General features: G+C 40.7%; 1 protein-coding gene across 2 annotated transcripts in view; it reads right to left on the reverse strand.

The window, feature by feature from the left end:
• Positions 1-461: 461 nt before the first annotated feature.
• KATNAL1 (katanin catalytic subunit A1 like 1) overlaps positions 462-18,708 on the reverse strand; it is a 37,763-nt gene continuing 19,516 nt past the window's right edge. For both annotated transcript variants that reach the window (XM_030234393.2, XM_009102860.4), the window contains exons 5-11: positions 12,847-12,971; positions 12,237-12,342; positions 7,549-7,707; positions 6,563-6,689; positions 5,463-5,597; positions 3,011-3,137; positions 462-1,527 (exon numbers count right to left, since the gene is read on the reverse strand). In XM_030234393.2, the coding sequence (XP_030090253.1) occupies positions 1,329-1,527; positions 3,011-3,137; positions 5,463-5,597; positions 6,563-6,689; positions 7,549-7,707; positions 12,237-12,342; positions 12,847-12,971 (978 nt within the window). In that variant the 3' untranslated portion in view covers positions 462-1,328. The remainder of the gene's footprint in view (positions 1,528-3,010; positions 3,138-5,462; positions 5,598-6,562; positions 6,690-7,548; positions 7,708-12,236; positions 12,343-12,846; positions 12,972-18,708) is intronic.

The following is an 18,708-nucleotide window of genomic DNA, read 5'->3' on the forward strand; positions in this document are numbered from 1 at the left end:
TAAGGCCTAGCTCACAACATCACCAAAAACCTGAGAGCTTGCATGTTTCTCTGTAAAGCTGGTTGTTTGACCACTCCTTCACATTCCTACCACAGGAAAACTTCATGTGCCAGACTTGAAGCAGGCTGAGTCTGTAAAAAGCTCATACAGTCAGTGTGACAGGTATACTCTAGAGAGGATTTCTCATGTTAGACTTTAGAACCCTTCTCATCACTGTACTTGTATAAGGGAAGGAAAGAAACAGTTAAGAACATAAATGAGATCATACAGATTATTTTCTATATATTACTAAACCAGTAATATTTATACATTTTTAAGAAACCTTCACCAAAAAAAAAAGAAAAAAGCATGAACAGTTCTACAACATAAAAAGGTAGAAGTCCCATTGCCTAGTAATGCTAGGAAAAAGTTCATATCTAACCAGAAGTGGAGGTTCACAGCCATTTGTTCTAAAGACAGCATTGTGTTTTAAATACAGCCTTGAAATTAGTGTCTTTATTAAACTCTTAGTACTAAAATAATAATAATAGTAATAACAATTACATTTAGATAGCACAGACAAAGCACAAGATGATATATAAAGCATAAAAGTGCAAGTTATAACCTAAGTCAAAGTGCCTACTGGTCAAACAGGTTCAAACTATGTTCAGAGAACAAGCATAAACCAGACTAAGAACAAACCATGCCTTTTTCTTTCCCTCTCATTCCCATCTGAAGTCATTGCAGGTAACACTGATAACAGTCTGAAGTGACATCAGTTCTAAATGGGAGTACATGAGAGGAGAGTCAGGCCCATGTCTTGATGGAAAACTGATCCTCATTTCCTCTGTGTAATGCCAATTAATCCACAGGCTTTGCTCTGAATATCCGAGCACAGAGAGAAAGAATAATAACTTGGATGCCACATTCAAGGGAGGCAGAAGCAGCACTTAAGAGCAGGGGGGGTACAGCAAGCCCTTGTCTGTTCCTCTGGAGTCACATCCCCCAGCTGATTTATTGACTCCAGCCATAAAAAATGACTAGGAGGAAGTTAAGTAACACTGCTCTTCATTTGAAAAATAAAAAGACTACCCTCAGAAGTATGATTTTTCCCTTCCTGTTTGTCTTATTTTTCTACTTCAGAGATAAAATATCTTTTACAATATCAGCTCATTATAGTGTTCATTCCCTTTAAAGGCAAGCAGCTTAAAAGATCCTGTCAGCAGAAAGGGTTGGGATGAGGGCAGAGGCAGACCTTTTATTAAACCTTTAAAAAGATTTCTAACTCATTTTGAAAGTGAGAACAACAAAAACCATAAAACTCCAGCAAAGGAAAGCTGTCACTGAGATTAAGCAGATCCAAACTCCGCCATCCATTTTTCATACTTCTCCAGGTCTGCAGCAGAAACGGATTTGGAGATTTTCTTCAGAGCCAGCTCAAAGTCCCCCTTGGTAACAGGCATCTGAAGCTCCTCCTTAGAAAGTGCACGAATCTCTTCTGGAGTTAAGCCATTAATACGTCTTCTCATTGCCATTAAAGATGCATCCCTGGAAATACAGGACAATGCATGGCAGCTAATTGCTAGCAGAATGTGCTGTAAGCCTATGAATTTTGATTGTATACTTTTGCTAGAAACCACTGGCAGGAACACTTATGACAGCATTTATTTACCACAGAAGATGCAGTTCACATCTTTTGTAGCTTCCATGTTCCCAGATCACTACATTAATTCAACATAAAGAATGCACTGGCACCAAAACCCATTTAAGCATATGGTAAATGTGCAGAGATAATTAAAACTATAAAACTGAAAACCTTTTACAATGATTCATTGAGATGAAATTTTACAACTTCGGAACAGAAAAAGGCAGGGTGGGAGACAAACTCAAAGACTTTTTTTTTTAAGTAATCTGGATTTTTATACTGCATTCCTTTTAGACTTCAACTTTCTCCCTGCAGTCTCCCAAAGGACAGTCAGCAAGGGTTAAGAGTGCAGCCCAGCTTGGCTGCCTGCTTGTCCACAGCACCTGGATGTGTGAAGAGCAGAGCAGGAGGCATCAGACACAGCATCACATGGCCCTGCAGTGCTGAGGCCATGGGTGCCTGTGGCTCCTCACGCTCTGCCTGCTCTGTGACTCCTCCCCAGCTCAGATCCTGCCAGCCTGGCCCATCAGCTTGAAGAACACTGCTCATTTTCTCACACTGTGGCCCACAGGCAGTTTGAAATTACATTTTCTTTTTCCCCAGGTTTTTCGCAGCAAGGGATAACACAAGCCTTAGGGAGAAAGGTAATTTCACTACTACGTGACACACACCGAGTTTTCAAATCCATGGAGTGATTTCACATTTTCAGAAAGGCAGCAGAAGGAGAAGAAGAAAGATTCCCAAGCCATACTCTTACAGGATCAGTTTCTCTTGACAGGATTCTTAAGGGACTTAGAGTTCCTTCAGATAAGTTTCTTCAAATACCTATCCTTCACCAGAAAAGACTGATTTGTCAAAAATGAAACAAATTGTGGGAAAAGGACAGACATAAATTAAATACTAATATTATAATCTATATCCCCCTTGGACCTAAAAGATTCAGGTAGACACCAAGATTCAGCTGCACTAGGGGCTGTCCAAACATGCAGCATATAGAAGTCCCAAAGAAGTGTTCTGTGAAAGGAATTTTTTGGATTACAGAATGCTAGCTCTTAAACTAATGGGATTTACAAAAACCCCCAACAATCTGCTTTGCACTACATTAACAAATGCAGATAACTACAGTAAATGCAGCCAATTGTAACATGAGATTTGCTCAGATAATTTTTTTCACTTCAGATCCAAGAAAAACACATCACAGAAAGACTCCATGGAATTTGGACCACTCCATGTGACAGTAATACATGAACACAGTAAATAGATGTGGGCCTAATACACCGACCCTGTGAGCATGGCTTCAGCTGTAGTGGGTATTGCCTTTTATCACATAATGCAAATGATGACTTCCCATGCAGTTCTATTTGCAAATTAAAGGCAATGAGATACCTGCAAACATTAGTGATGTCAGCACCAGAATAGCCTTCAATCTTCTCAGCAATTTCTTCAAGGCTGATATCAGGATCTAGTTCTACTTCCCGAAGATTAATCTTCAGTAGTTCTGCCCTGCCTTTTGCTGGAATGTAAAAACATTTGTTTGAAGACTGGCAAGAGTTATACTAAAAAAAGATATAAACACAACCTAGATTTTTCAGTGAAAAGTATGAACAAAAGAGTTCAATATAAGAAAAGAGAGAGAACAAGTCATGGTGAAGTGCAATCAAATACAGCAAAGTATTTGGTTAAATGCAGTATATTAAAACAGCATGGTCGAGAGATATTTGTCAAAGCGATCTGTCACTAAAAATGTCTGTTATGTCTCAGGTGATAAAGCATTTGGTCACATATTACCCAAGGGCACAAAAGCACAATCCTACAAATTTCTGTTTCTTCTCACATCCCTTCGGATCCACTCCCTATTCGAGGGTTTGACTGCATATTATTCATAGAGTTTCATTAGAACTACAATAAGGATTCTATTAAAAAAGCTTCAGACAGCACAAACCCCTTAACAACAGGCTGAACTTTAAGCATATGTTTAAGCAGTTTATTCAGTTGGGACCCAAGAGATCAGCTGAAGCCTGATAGAAAACAGACACATTAATGCAATAAACCTATATTAATATATTTTTGAAAGCAATGTCCTGGTATCCCACTTTTCTACCCAGAAGCAGTGTGCACACAGTGATAACCAGCTGTGTAAATGAGCCCTTATGCAGTCAATTAACCATTTCTCTTGCAGAGGGCATATGCATATGTGCATTTGGGTACACATGTTAAGCAGCCTAAGCTTGTAAGAGGGAATTCACATTTGACAGCTTAGGCCTCTGTGTTACTGTGCACAAGGGTGGGAAAGAAGAGGATGACTGGTTTCCTGGCTTTCACTGTACAAGACAAATACGCCAGCTCAGCATCTTTATTCCCCAAGTGATCAATTTTTATGACCTACAAAAAAGGACAACTGCAACAGCAGAAGTAGCAGTAGGAAAGGCTAAAAGTCTTAAAGAAATGTTCAATAAAATACATTATGTTTTATTCATTGATGTCCCTAATTCTTATTTTTTTTAACTTTTGGGGAAGGAGAAATACAAAAGAAAATAGAAAGCTTCTCTAGAGCTGCTGGTTTTGTGTGCTTTGCAGAACTGTCAAGAACACAGAGTTATCTATCCCACACAACTGGCACTAGCTATAAAATGGGGATTTATTATTTAGAGGGCACAATGCACATACAGCATACCTGCAGAGAGTATCCTGCACCAGAGAACATTCTTCTAATTGTTGCTGTGGGGCTAAGCAAGTCTGTGCAGCATTTTGAAAATTAAACACTACAGAATATATGCTTGCATCAAATTCCACAATACACAGGTGCACATATGCTACCATACCACTTTCTCAGTTAAAATGCCTGACTACATCAAATCACGCAGCACAGTTATAAATGCATCACACAGACTTGCCCAGACATTCTTACTTGCAGAATAGATACAACAGAAACTAAGACTGGAAAAAAAACCATATCACATCTCTTACATTGTCCAGGGTGTAATACACTGTGTTAAAAAACAATCTGGTTTAATTAGAAACAAGAGGAAGAGCTGATAGGATTTTAAACTAATTGCTCATAAAGACAGGCATCCTGTTAGGGGCTGTTACTGCCTGTAAGCTGCACAGACAAGCTGTAGAACTATTAAGTGTCCTTAGACCTGCTAAACTCAATCACAACCACTGTCACCATGGACATGCATCTTGTTATCTTGAGTGCTCATGCAGAGAGATGAGGCCTCCACTGTACCAAGAAGAAAGGGCGCTATGCAAACTTCAAGTGATAGGAATCTCAAAATTAATAGGACAGGTGAATGACAGCTAGGAAAGACAATACAAGCTGAGATGTCTTAGGGCAGGAAAGCAATCAGCCTGCTGCATTCTGAGTGACTGGAAGCACAGTAATAAAGGCAAGCAAGCAGTGATTTGCAATGAACTAAGCCTGTAAGTGAAAATTCATGGAACTACTTCTTTCCATTTGTCTGCAAGGGCATGGGAGTGCATTTGCAATATTTGTGAACATGTCCAAAGGCTGCCTTTGATGATCACTCAAGGGCTGACTGTTAAACATTTAAAATAATTCCAGGCTCATTAAAACTAACTCTCTTTCAAAATATAAGAACCCATCAATGGCTTGCAATGAAATGCCACAGCTCTTTGTTTTTCAGCCCCCAAGCAAGCAGCATTTCTCTTTTTTTCACTCTCTTTAAAAATAAAGCAATCCAGACAAATGATTAACCCCTGCATTACACTGCTCATCACAATACCATCAGGATTTCTTACAAGTGCAACAGTCCTGCAGTTATCCTAAAACTCATCTTGTAAAGAGGGGAAAGGAAAATGGTCTTATCAAACACACCTGTGGGCAAAGGTATATAAATCCTCTTCTCCAGTCTCCGTCGGAGAGCTTCGTCGATGTCCCAGGGAAAATTTGTAGCAGATAATACCATAACCATCTTGGAAGGGTCATCGTTTTCCAGAGCACCACCTACCCCTGCAAGCACAACAGTTCAGAGCAATTTTACTCCAGAGCTCTTATTGATGGAGATGCTTGCTGAGAAACACTGCACGGACAAACACAGCCTGGACAAAGCTAAGCAACAGCTCTCTATAGTCCTGGGTCCCTTTCCAAACTTCCCATAGCTAGCATCACAAGACCATCGTTATCACAGAGAGAGGGAAAGTTCATTATTTTGCTGAGTAAGGGGAGGGCTTTCTTGGACAGTGCTAATAACACAGCAATATGTGAGTGTAGCCCTACTAGTCCCACTGACAGTATTATCTCTGTCGAGTCTGGTCATAGAAGAAACAGGAGTCACTCAGCTTACCAAGTGAGGACTGCAAAGAGATCAAAAGCTTTCCTATCCTGAGCTTACCACAATGAACCTGCAAATTTGAGAACATTTAAAATAGTAGTTTATATACAGTAGTTTATACAGCAGTTTATGATAGCTGTAATATAAAGATGGCTATGAAACCTCTACACCATACAATATTCCTCAGATGGTCATGCTTGTTTGTGTGCACCTGCACAAAACAGGTACTACATCTGACTTAAAAGGGTAATATTAGCTGCCATCATAGAGTACAGCAAAAGCAGATCTCACAATGGGTTCCACAGTTGGAAAGTCTAGCAAAGGGCAGAATTTTGTTTAAACTGAATACAAATTAAATACCTGCATTAAACTGCACAAATCTCCATTATCTGCTTCTTGTAGAGTGTGTCTCTTTAATATGAGCTTTCAAGTCACCCTAAAAATAACCATTTTAGAAAAAATAAAGCAGAACACCCTTTTCAGTTATCTGTTGTTGAACACTCCAAAAATACACTCGTCTCAAGTTGTGCTTCATTCTTCTCTCATGCTTAAAGCCAGGTTTTCCAGATGGCTCGAGTTCTTACATTCCCACCTGTAAAGAAACAGCACCCCAGCCCCAAAGCCCGATCTAAGCCCTTGTTACCATCCATTTGCACAAGCAGCTCTGACTTGACTCTGCGACTGGCCTCATGTTCATCAGATGTGCCTCTGCGGCTGCAGATGGAATCTATCTCGTCAATGAAGATTGTTGTTGGCGCATAAAACCGTGCCTTTATTCAAATGAAAACATCACTATTAAGGCTGCTCAGCAAGCACAGGCCCTCATCAGACCACAACCCAGCCCTGCTGGACATACTGCATACATATCTTCCCTGACTGTCACAAGGGAGGAATTCAAGACCTTCTTTTACAAACTGTCACATGCTGAGGTTTATACACTTTAAATTGTACTCCTTTGGTCAGCGTTGGCTGGCTTGCACCAGCAAATGACATTGAAAAGGGGAAAACAAACACTACCACAATAGGATAGTCTTCTTGACACAATACAGGCAGTTTTCATGTCCAGGTTTTGGTCTGCTGAGGGTTAAGCATTAGGGACAGAAGGAAGCTCAGCAATTTCAAGAAACTCAGGTTTTAGCTGTGAATATTACAGGAGTGCAGGGAGGGTCCCAGAAGTATAGCCCACATGGACACGTCGTTCACACACCCTGCATGATGGAGCGCACCCACAGCTTCACTGAGAGGCTTGTGACCATCATTCAGAACAAAAACAGAACTAAAACATGCATTGCTTCTAGAACAACTGTTCCAAACCCTTCCAATTTCAAATCTACTTCACATGGGATTGTTACCCCATAACCAAACCAATACTGAATTTCTGTTGAGGTCACGACTCTCGATTTAGTCTGGAAAATGCTATCCTAAACATGGGTGGTGAAGCATTTCCCTCTTAACCCTCAACAACATACCATATGTATGGAAACCCAGAAATTATGTTTTTCTAATGGGTTGAGGGGGTGTCAGTTCAGTTAACTCCATGCTTCCAGCACACTACTGAAAAGGCAGGAAACCAAGAGTGCTGTCCTTTGTCACCTGAATGAGCCCCAGACCACATCACTGGGGACATACCATTTCAAACAAGAGGCGGACCAGCTTCTCAGACTCGCCTCTGTACTTAGACGTCAGTGTAGAGGAAGACACGTTGAAGAATGTTGTCCCACATTCTGTAGCAACAGCTTTTGCCAGCATTGTTTTGCCAGTGCCAGGAGGACCAACCATCAGCACCCCCTGAAAGGTGAGAACAAAGGAAATGAACAACAAATTAAGAAAACTTTGTCATTGGTACTTTACACAACATCTCTATATGAGCCAAGATCTGAATTTAAGTTAATAACATAATCCTCATCAGTAGAAAACAGAAGACAAGTATCCTCCTTTCGAGGACAGTGTGGAAGTGTTTTGCCATTTCTTCTTACCATTCCACTGGAGTCAAAACCACAAAAGCCAGTACCTGCTGCTTGTCCTGATACCTAGGAAATCGACAAGAGATTTACAGCTTTGCTCAGAACCAGAGTCTAGACTTGAACTCAGGCCTTTACCAGCTCACAAGGAGCTGCATAGGCAGATGAAGATGGCAAACTCTTTTTTTGGAACAAAGGCCCCTTCACAAGAAAGTTTCACAGAAACCAAAATATTTTCACAGTAAGTTGTGTTTCCTCAGTAATCTTCTACAGAAAAACAATTTCCCAAAATATCTTAACAATATGTATGAATCTGGTTAATGTTTACATTTGCATAAGAGCATTTACTGAATACATCAATTTGTTTTTTGCTTAATCTCCCGATCTCAATGTTCCTATGACCACACTACTGCATCATAGCAATTTCTGGATGAAACACCATCCTCATCATGCTGGATGACTGGACTGCACTGCTATTCCTGTTTTACAGATAAGCAACTGTGGCCCATGTGGACTACTGCTTAGTCCCACAAAAGCCTACTCTGAATTTCAGTGATTATTCAGAAAGCTTTACACTAGAAATAATTCTTATATCCACATCATCAGACTATCTTTCCATCTGTGGTCTGTGAAAGTAAGAAGCACACATGTCTGCAGCTCAGCACATTTACCCATCATTACACAAACAGGTTTTTGGCTTTACACACAGGGCTCTCAGAGCCCATGTTAAGATTGTGTCACTGAGATGGGTTACTCACTCTTGATACTACTACTAAATACAGCCATCTTTATGGGTAGTCTTTCCAACCCTTTCAGCAGCAGCACTGGAGAAGGACAAAACACTGTTCCATGTTCTGCACAGTGCTAGTATAGGGCCCTGTGATTTTAAGTAAATCAGTGAAAATGTAGTGCTCAAGCAGCTTGGGGTTTTTTCTCCCTCCCAATTGCAAGATCTTATTACATGCTAACAAGAGTTTCCTAAAATTGTACTGTATTGCAAGGGTAATCAAATTAGCTAGTGTTAGAATTGCACATCATAATGTGCTTTGCAATTAATAACTTACATAAAACGCCACAGCAATAAAATATCTGTTAAATGCAAGCCATATAGCAAATTAGATTTCATCTGTTCCTCACAAAAATTTACTTCAAAAAGCACAAAGAATGACATGGAAGAGATCTATAAAAACAAATCAACCGGGAATGCAATTATTCAAAAATGTCCCATTCAAAAGCAATAGCCTCTCTGTATTCCATTTTCCATTAACTCTTAATACCTTTATTGCCATTTAATACTTAGCTAATGCAAGCTCAACATACATTCATCGGTAAATTAAATCAGAAATGTTCACACGCCATCTCTACAGCTAACAGTCCAAAGTCACTCCTCAGGCTGTCCAAGGTTTCCTAAGCTCCAGAGCAGCAAGTATAAAAAGCAAATGGACTCTCTTTTCTCCCCATGAACACTCAGACATTCTGATTTGAGATGCTGCACAGTTATATTGATATTACAACAATATTGCAAATACAGCCCTGGAGTGCCTGGGTGAAAATTACTCAGCTTGTAATATGGAGGTCAGAGATGACTTACTGCTCTCTCTGAGCTTCAAATGTGTTCATTTAATATTTTTTTAAAAACTTCACCTCAATTCAAATCAGATTCAAAGCATGTTTTTGATAAACTGTGTTTAGTGCAGGACCTGGTGATATAGGGAAGTAAAGACATTTTTGGGATATTGGTTCAATTCTCCATTATTCTGGAAGGTCAAATCCTGGCTTCAGGTACACACGCAAAAACTGAAGCCCATCCATTGCTGCGCACCTCCTGCTAAGTATTACAGGAAGCATTACCTTGCATGTGATACTGGTGGCATTATACATGTGCATAACACAGGTGCAAAGCAGCCACACCAGATGTAAAGCCAGGGAGAAAGTAAGGTCTCAGGGGATAGAGACAGTAGAAATATCAGTTAAAAAAAAAAGAAAGAAAAAAAAAGAACCTGAGTTCTCAGCAAAACAAGATGTGCATGGCTGCAAACAGAAACACATAGGATCAAGCTGCTCTTTCTGCAAACTAGGAGGCTGCCACTTACTATTTAAAATCCTTGACAAACACAAAGACTTCTTTATTCTTCCTCTAAGGCTCTGTTAATCCAAAGTATTCCAATAAGAAGCTGAAATGCACCGCAGGGAGTAAGTGTTTTGATGAAATCACTGCAGGGTTACTTCTTGTTGTTGTAACAATCACTAGCAGAGCAGTGGGAAGCACAGTGAGCAACCAGACTTTTTTGGCACAAAACATTTCAGAGAAACAGAAAGAGCAGACCCATGGACACTCAGAAACCTGTGGCTGCAACTACACAGCACCTGTGTTGAATCAGGGAAGACAGCTGGCTCCTTCATACAAGGCACAGCTCTCTGAATACAAGCACAAACTGTGAGGGCTGTCTTGGGAATTGTTCTCAGGGGAGTCTGAGCATCCAAAACCAGCTTCGGCTGCCTTTTTCCCTGAATTATTGTCCTGAATTCCTAGGCTCAACAAATGCCTGCTGCTACACTGATTACTGCAAGAAACAGCCTTCCCTTCAATACTTTTCATCCTTATAGCACAGTCAGAGGTCAACAGTAGGAAAAATACATGCTGTTCTGTGTGAAAAATAAATTCATGAGAGTTACAGCTTCACGAGTCACCAGGGAAAAGGGTAACAATGAAGACTCTTCATAGCCTTGTCAGAAATCAATTTGCATTTCAGACTGAAGAGAGGAAATAATCTTAGAATCTTTTCCATGTCTACAACCACCTGGTTTTCAGAGGTGACACTGCTCAGTAGGAAAAGGTAGCCTCATGCAAAGAAATGGAGACTGTAACTCTTTAAAAGACCAAGCTCTTGCTCCTTCATCCACCGCCACAGCACTTGGAGACAAGGTCAGTGGCATTTTTCACATTTCCTGCATTCTGCTGAAGTACCTGCCTTAAAGACAGATGGCCACTGCCTCCTGTATGCATGCTAACAGGTGAAAAGAAAGCACAGCAGATCTTTATTTCGTTAGAAGATTTTGAACACTAGACAGATAGGGCCCCCACAGTCTCTAACAAGAGTATGGATCGACTTCCTCTCAGCCAAGAAGAGAAGAAAGAGATTCAGCTGTTCAAAATACACTAAAATCTCACCCTGCATATGTAACCCACTCTAAGCTCTGTCCAAGACGATAGCTCAGTTAACCCTAAGGTTAACCACAAGGCCACTGGTACTGACCACAAGCACTCTAACTCCAAAGGCTGGGGCTAGGTTTGCACTGACTATATATATGGGCTCCCTCCCTGCAACTCACTAAAACCTCTGTGAGCAGCTCCCAAGCAGCAGTCTCCCACCTCCTGGTGAGTATGACCTAGGTACAAGCTAGAAAAGCACAAGGACCAATCAGGAAAAGACAGAACAAGTGTTAGTAGAGCAAGATCCAACACATGCTGCTGAACCAGCATACTAAACAGGAAACTACTCACATACACAGCATTCCCTACACATACCACTTCCTTCCACACTCAGAGCAACCGACAATTTTCAACAATCTCTTTCCCCCTGTCATGCTTCTCAGTAACCAAAAAGGCCTTGTGATTAGGTATTCTCCAAACAAGCATCAATCCATTCCACATTAGAAGCAAAATAATGTTGTTTCCTGTTTACAGAAATGCTTGCCAAACTCCTCCCTCCTCTTCCTTCTTAGCTCTAAGGAAGGTCCAGATTGGGCTCACTTCTGGTCAATCAGCCTAGTTCCATCCTATATCCTTCCTGCTGCCCTGTTTGCAACCCCTTCTCCTATTCTGAATTTCTCACTCTGGCTGCAGCTATGCCCAGCTGCACATATAAGTGCAAAGCTAATTCACCAGACTGGCTCCCTTTTTCTTTGCTTCTTTGTACCATGCAGGCTGCAGTTTGCAGTCTGAGTGAGAGACAGTTGAAACATTTGGAGAAAAACAGTCCAAGGATTGCTTTCTTCAACCTGGGGAAGTGATGACAACTGGACACCATAAGCCTATGTAGAGCTCTCTCCAAAGCATGCTGGTTCAGTCAATATAATCTGTTTGCTCACATCTACAGGTTGGCATATAGAAAGTATTATAATATCAACGAGCTATAAGTGAGTAAATAAACAGAAAATACTGTTTATTCTAAGAGTCAGATACCCTTCCAGCTGTTTCTTTCAGTGCCTTTTACATGAATCATTATGGGAGGATTTAATAAACAAATTCATTATTTTTTCTTTTTAGCCTTTGCTACAGACATCCACATGTTACAGCAGGAGTCTCACATAGCTACAGCTTGCCATTTACTAAAACACCACATAAATTCTCACCTTCCAAGGTCTTCTGATCCCTTTGAAAAAATCAGGCATCCACATTGGAAGAACAACAGCTTCTCTTAATAATTTCTTGGCTTCTTCCAAATCCGCTATGTCATCCCTGTGCAAGATGAAGAAACTTGTACAAGATTCTCATACAACTATATTTCTTCTATTTTTATACAAGAGAAATAGAAAAGCTTTTCACTTAGTACCATTTCTTTTAGTATGCAAGCATAGGCCTCATGAGAGCACTCCTATCATACTGTGACCTAAAATTGAATCCACTTTTGGAAGACTGGGAAAAAATTATTTTCAACTCAAGTTACCCAGAGCTTCTTAATTAAAAATTGTTTTGGACAATGTGAACACCAAAGGAGTATCTTTAAAGATCTCTGGAGCGTATGCTCATTTCAGCAGTACCTGTAATAAATGTACTGCACTTAATATCAATTAGCAACAAAAGCTTAACTTTAATCAAATTAATAAACTGTTAGAGAAAAGATCTCATTTTTGCCTGTCTGTAGAAGATTATCTTGTCTCCCTGTTTTAGGAGTTTGGAGATGGGTAATTTCTCTCCTTTCTCGCACTAGCAAAAACACTTGAATTGAGAAAATCCTCATACCAATGAATGCTTGGATTCCTTGACACAATGTCTCTTTCAAGAGCTTCGATCAGGTCTTTGTCGTAACCAGCTCCATCAAATTTTGGAATTTCCCCATCACTGAATTCCTGGGGTAGTTTCTTTCCCTAGAAGTGAAAATCATACAGACCCATAAGAATTTTACACAGCTGCCACACTTCCTGGCCAACCAAAGGCATGAATGCAGGAACAGCCTCACATAGGCAGCTGGGTCACGACCAGCTGAACACCAGAGCATCCAAAGCACATATTGAAGATGCTACACTAGCCACCTGTCAGAAGTAAACATCTGACACTATCATCACCGAAAAGGAACACTAAAGTTGTCACATGCATTGTCTTTGATAAGGAAAACCAAAATTCTCTCCCCTTGTTTCATTAAAGCCTTCCTGCCCTGCAATACCTGTTTTCCTCAACTACAAACTATCCATGTCTCGCCTCTCATTCGCACGCCAGCTTCATAAATAATTAAAATGCTTTTCAAAGCTTGTATTTCTTTAAGGGCTGCACCAAAAGCACTAAAGAAGCTCCAAAGACACCTAGGTTTCAGCACACCAGTGCTACATCAGTGATCAAGCCACACTCTGCCCCAAATGGCCCAGAGCTTCTGGTTAATACTTCCACAGTGCCGTTCAGCTGATGGGGGTGAAGAAACATTTTTCCTTTGAAGCATCAGGGCTCACGCTCCTCCTCTCTCAGTTCTGAAGGAAATCGCTTCCCCTCCCACTATTCAGGGTGCCCGAAAAGCAGCTGCGCTGTTTAACGGAGGGGGCTGAGCAGAGAGCTACTTTAGGACTCTTAACTCAGCTTCTAAACACTATCAGCAGCAAGTTAAAGAATCCCAGCTGGCGGGACAAAAGCATCCTAGACGAAGGCGGGTTGAGAGGCAGCTGGAGACACACAAATAACCTCGCAGTGGAAAAACAAAAAGGCAGCGATTACACCCCTCCGAGTTGCCGTTTGCCCACGACGACTTGTGAGGGAGTAGTTTATCTTCCCCCTACTTTAATTTCTTGCTTCCAAGCGAACTCTTGTGTTGTTTAGTACTCCTAACTCAGCTTTTTGCAATGGAAACGAATCTCAGAGTTGTGTTTAGGCAAAAAGCTAGTGTAAAAAATGTAGTGGTCTGGTGTAAAAAGGAAACGGCAAAAAGACGCCCTGTGGAGTTTTGAAGATTTCAGGAGAGATAAAATGGAATCCAAATGTAACCATTAAAAAAAATAGAAGAAGAAAACAGGACAATGAAATGAAAGGTATTTGCTGTCTGCTACATACTCCTCTAGTTCTGCAATGGACTGGCATTCCTACTAGAAAATTTTTTCTGCACATCACAGAACAATTGGTTTATCTTGTCGCGGTTGGGTTTTGTTTTTTCCTGAGTGAAACCGAGTAAAGGCAGGAGTTGAAGAGGAGGGCGGCTGGCTGCAGCACGCTGGGGCACGGGCGGCCCCGGGAGCCCCCGAGCCCGGCGGGCAGAGGGCGCAGCTCAGCTCCGCGGGCGGAACAGAAATCCAAAAATGAAAGGGGGAAGGAAGGCCCGGGGCCGGGAGGGCGCCGGCAGCCCCGGTGCGGCCGCGGGGCGGCAGCACGGCCCCGATGCCGGCCCCGATGCCGCGGGACGCGCTGTGCCTGGGACCGCTGCTTCTCCTGCCCCTGCGGAACGTCTCGCCAGCGGAACGATGGAGAAGGGCGGCCAGCGGGCAGACGTGCTCTCAGCATCACCTCGGCTGTCATCGTAGTGACACTGAATTATTCTTTTTTTTTTTTTTCTTGTTTTTTTCTTTTTTTTTACGCCCAGTTCTGTAATTAAACCAAGATTTAAACTAGTTGTAGTTTTCACAAGTAATGAGATTATTAATGCTGATCGCAAATTGGTCCAACCTGCAATTCTCAGTCAGCAGATAAGTGAGCACAGGCTAGAAATAATGATTTTTTTAAAATGTCACCTGAAACTAGACAGCAGGGGTAAGCATAATTTTTCCAGTCATCTCTTCGGGTATTACTTTCACAAAAAAGCTTTAAGTAAAGTTGCTGTAATGGCTTCTCTCTAAGAAGGTATGCCAATAGATAGGCAAACAGGGCTGCAAAAATCTATTCCCACCCTTGGCAATCCCATCTCATAATTTCAGGCAACCAATATCTGTCTTAAACGTTTAGAAATCAGCTGTCCTTTCCATCAGGGAGAGCCATTAGACCTGCACTAACACACTGGAACAAAAACCTTCTTTCCAAAATTGATGTTATTTCTACTCTTGTACTAAATTTCTGCAATAGTTTCAGCAGTTCACTCCTCGGTGTGTCCACCACACTGACATACTTGCATCAGATTTGTGCTCTCCCTTCATTTACCAAACTAAGTAAGTCTCCTTTTGGAATATAAGCTGAACAAAATTACCCATTCACTTTGGCAATGCTTTTTTTCTCTCTCCCTCCTAATGTTAACATATCTTTCTTGAGTGTCGTTGTACACAAAATACTGCAGCTGTTTTCTCAGCATATCCCCCTATAATGGCACAGGTATCTCTCCTCTCTGCTGGTAGCACCTTAACAATCTGGGATTTTGTTTACTGGGATTTTGTTGACATTTGCATCCATAGCATTATCATACTGCCCCCCATTTAAGGCAATCTCAGCAGATTAATCACATAGAATAGCCCTGAGGGCTGTAATGGCCAGAACTGGACTCTAAAGACACCTTGCCTTCCTTGTTCCCACTGCATACAAATGCCAAATAACCACTGTCACATGCAGTCTCCACCCCTCACTGCCAAAGCCAAAGGTGGCATCTGACTGTGCCTCACCCCACAGCCATTCCTTCCCATCACTACCAGGAAATGGTAATGTGCCAAATGGAAGTTCAGCCTGATCCAGTTTCTACTGATACATCCAAATCCATCTTCTCCTCTGCTGAGCTCCCAGCTTCTAGCAGAATTTCTTGTTACAGTTTCCAAGAACACAGCCTGCTGCTCTGCACCTCTGAACACTATCCCACTTCCATGACTCCAACACAGAGTCATCCAATTCTTCCTGTGCAACAGCCTCATTTGCCTTTTGTGGTGATGGTGCTTCCCAACTTGGTGTCATGAGCAAATTCATTCAGTGCATGCCTCTTTTTTGTGGCAAATTAAATTGGCACAAAAATATTAATTTAAATACAAAACAAGAGTCAAAAATTATTTGCCAGTTGACTGCCACTTCTCCTTTCAGTACTTCTTGCTTACTTTCCCCTTGCTGCCTAATCCCACTTTAAAATTCCTCTACACCACACACTAGATTAACAAATTGCTTCCCATGTGGTATCTGGGTAGATTGATTTCTTTCCATAAGAGATTAACTAGATCTCTAAAGAAATCCTGGCAGAGGCAACACCTTTACTTAAGAAACCATATTTCACTCTATTCCACTTTTCAATTAGTTCCAAGTCTTCAGCTTTTCACTTTTCATCCACTCTAAATTTGCTGTAAAACATATAACAATTATCAACTCTGGTTGCCTGGATTGCTTTTCTTTTCCCCTTCTCAACAGAGGCATTGTCAACAGAACTCACCATTCACATGAGACAGCATCAGACTAAGTAAATTTTGCTGTAAAAATGTGCTCCCAGCCCTGCAATTTCACCCAACAGTTCTTTCAGTGTTTTCAGATGGAGATTATGCAGCCTTCCAGTCCCAATGCATGGAGGTCTGTGCTTTCACCTAAATGCAACTATCTCATCTCTTGTCACAGTTGGTGATGCACAGGAGGATAATAAATCAAAAATAATTTAATTTTTTAAGTAATACCCTCATTGTTGTTAATATTCCTTTCACTGATATGGCTATGTAGCCCTTGGCTGTTTCATATCCTTTAGAATATTTTACTGACAGTCTAAAATAATCTAAAGAGTACTCCTAGAAAGCGTTCCACTACTTAGATATGGTATTATGCATTTTCTAAAAGACATACTGGTATCATTCATGCTGACTCTTTAAACTGAACTATTAAACAGAAGCTAAAACTCTTGGTAATGCTTCAGCAGAAGGCACTCTAAAAACAAGCCTAATAATTTCTAGTGGAACTAAGAAGGAAAAAAAACTTGAAAGCAGTATTTTAGGGGAAAAAAAAGACACATAAGGATTTAGTGGATAGACACAATCTGGTGGGTTTAGTTCAAAATTATTTTATATAGCACTAAAAAATGTAATTTTATTGGCATAGTTAGGTTAAAATTACCTATCCCAAGATGGTTGCTGTCAGAATGAAAAGATGTTATGGTCTAGAGAGGAGAAACATTGAAAGATGGCATTTGTTTCAAGTGAGACAGAGCATTTCTAAAATATATGTACTATACTTACATTTACCTTGAAAAAGAATATGCATTACATTGTGGTATTATATCCAGGACAGCATGCAGCCTATTACACTGTAGTCTTAGGATTGGAAACATCTTAGGAAACATCTTAGGAAATGGATAGTTCATTACATGTTCTAAGTAGTCCTATCCTAGCACCCAAACCCAAAAATTACAGAGCTGAAACATTTACTAGGAGAAAAGATACCTGGTTACTTAATTTAAAGCTTCAGGTTTGCCCTAATATTTTTAATTGAACATGATGAGTTACCAAATCTCTTTGATTTGTCATAGCAGTCTACAGAGCAAAGCTGCTTGATGGTTCAAACTCAGAAAATGAAGAACAAGCACTTGTAAACTAAGAAAGGATAAAACTGAAAAGAAAACCTATTTTCATGCCTATGTGCAAAATATAGGAAGTTGCATTAACTTTTTCCACTTCCCACACCTGGCTATTTTTTCTTTCATTCAAAATCTTTCTCAAAGGCAACTCATGGATCCCTTACAAGAACCTTTATATAACACATGAGGATTTGTAACCTGGGGTGATTTTCAGTTACATATCCCAGACAAAGGAACTAGAATAACCACCCAGGAGCTAGACAAAGGGGAATACAAGAGCACATGTACTGGAATTTTTTGAGGAGTAGACATATTTTCCTTCTGCCACCTAGTGACCAATTTATTTGGGTAAGAGCACTCTTTAAAATGAACCATATTAAATGGAACACCTTCATGACTTTTCCTGCACCTCACAGCAGTAGTACTGCTAATCACATTATTCCCAGAGACAAGTATTATACAAGTCATGTTGTTGTAGGCTCCTTATAGTAAAGCCCTATAATGCTCATCACCGGAAAGCCTGAAGAGCAGAGTTCACCCTCATTAGAGCTAAGACTTTGAAGGCTGCCTTACACAAGCACATCTGGTGAACCTTTTACACACCATGACTCCAATTCCCCATATAGCTGGCAAATCTTTCAATAATTTCACAGATCTTCACGAGATTTTTATAGCTTGCAGGAGGCACACTTGTTATTTTAAATCTTACTGATCCAGCATAGAGAGATTTCTAAAATGCTTGATCTGTACAGTCAGTCACTCAGTGGCACTGCTGAAAATGTGCCTGGCCCTACCTTCTGATGGTCATAAGGGCTAGGATTACTTAATAGTTTTCCTGTGTATTAGAAAACAATTTATGATGGAAAAAGCATATCTTTGAGTTGTTCCTAAGCTGTCAAGAAGTGTAACAGAAAGGTCACAAAGGAACTATCTACATTTGGGAAGAAAACTGGCCTAAATATTTTCTTATTCATCTCTCAAGATCTGTACAACACTGTGAGCCCCCATAGGAAGGCATGTCTTATATCTTTGTCTGTCAGGAAAGTAATGCCACTTCAGAACAGTCTCAGCTTGTATAATTAACACCACAGAGTCCTTGGGCTCCTGGCACTAACTCCACAGTTAAATTTAAAACAACAAGTGTCTCAGAAACAGCGATTTGCACACTGACA

Source organism: Serinus canaria, chromosome 1 (assembly GCF_022539315.1).
Source record: "Serinus canaria isolate serCan28SL12 chromosome 1, serCan2020, whole genome shotgun sequence".
In the NCBI taxonomy this organism is placed as follows: Eukaryota; Metazoa; Chordata; class Aves; order Passeriformes; family Fringillidae; genus Serinus; species Serinus canaria.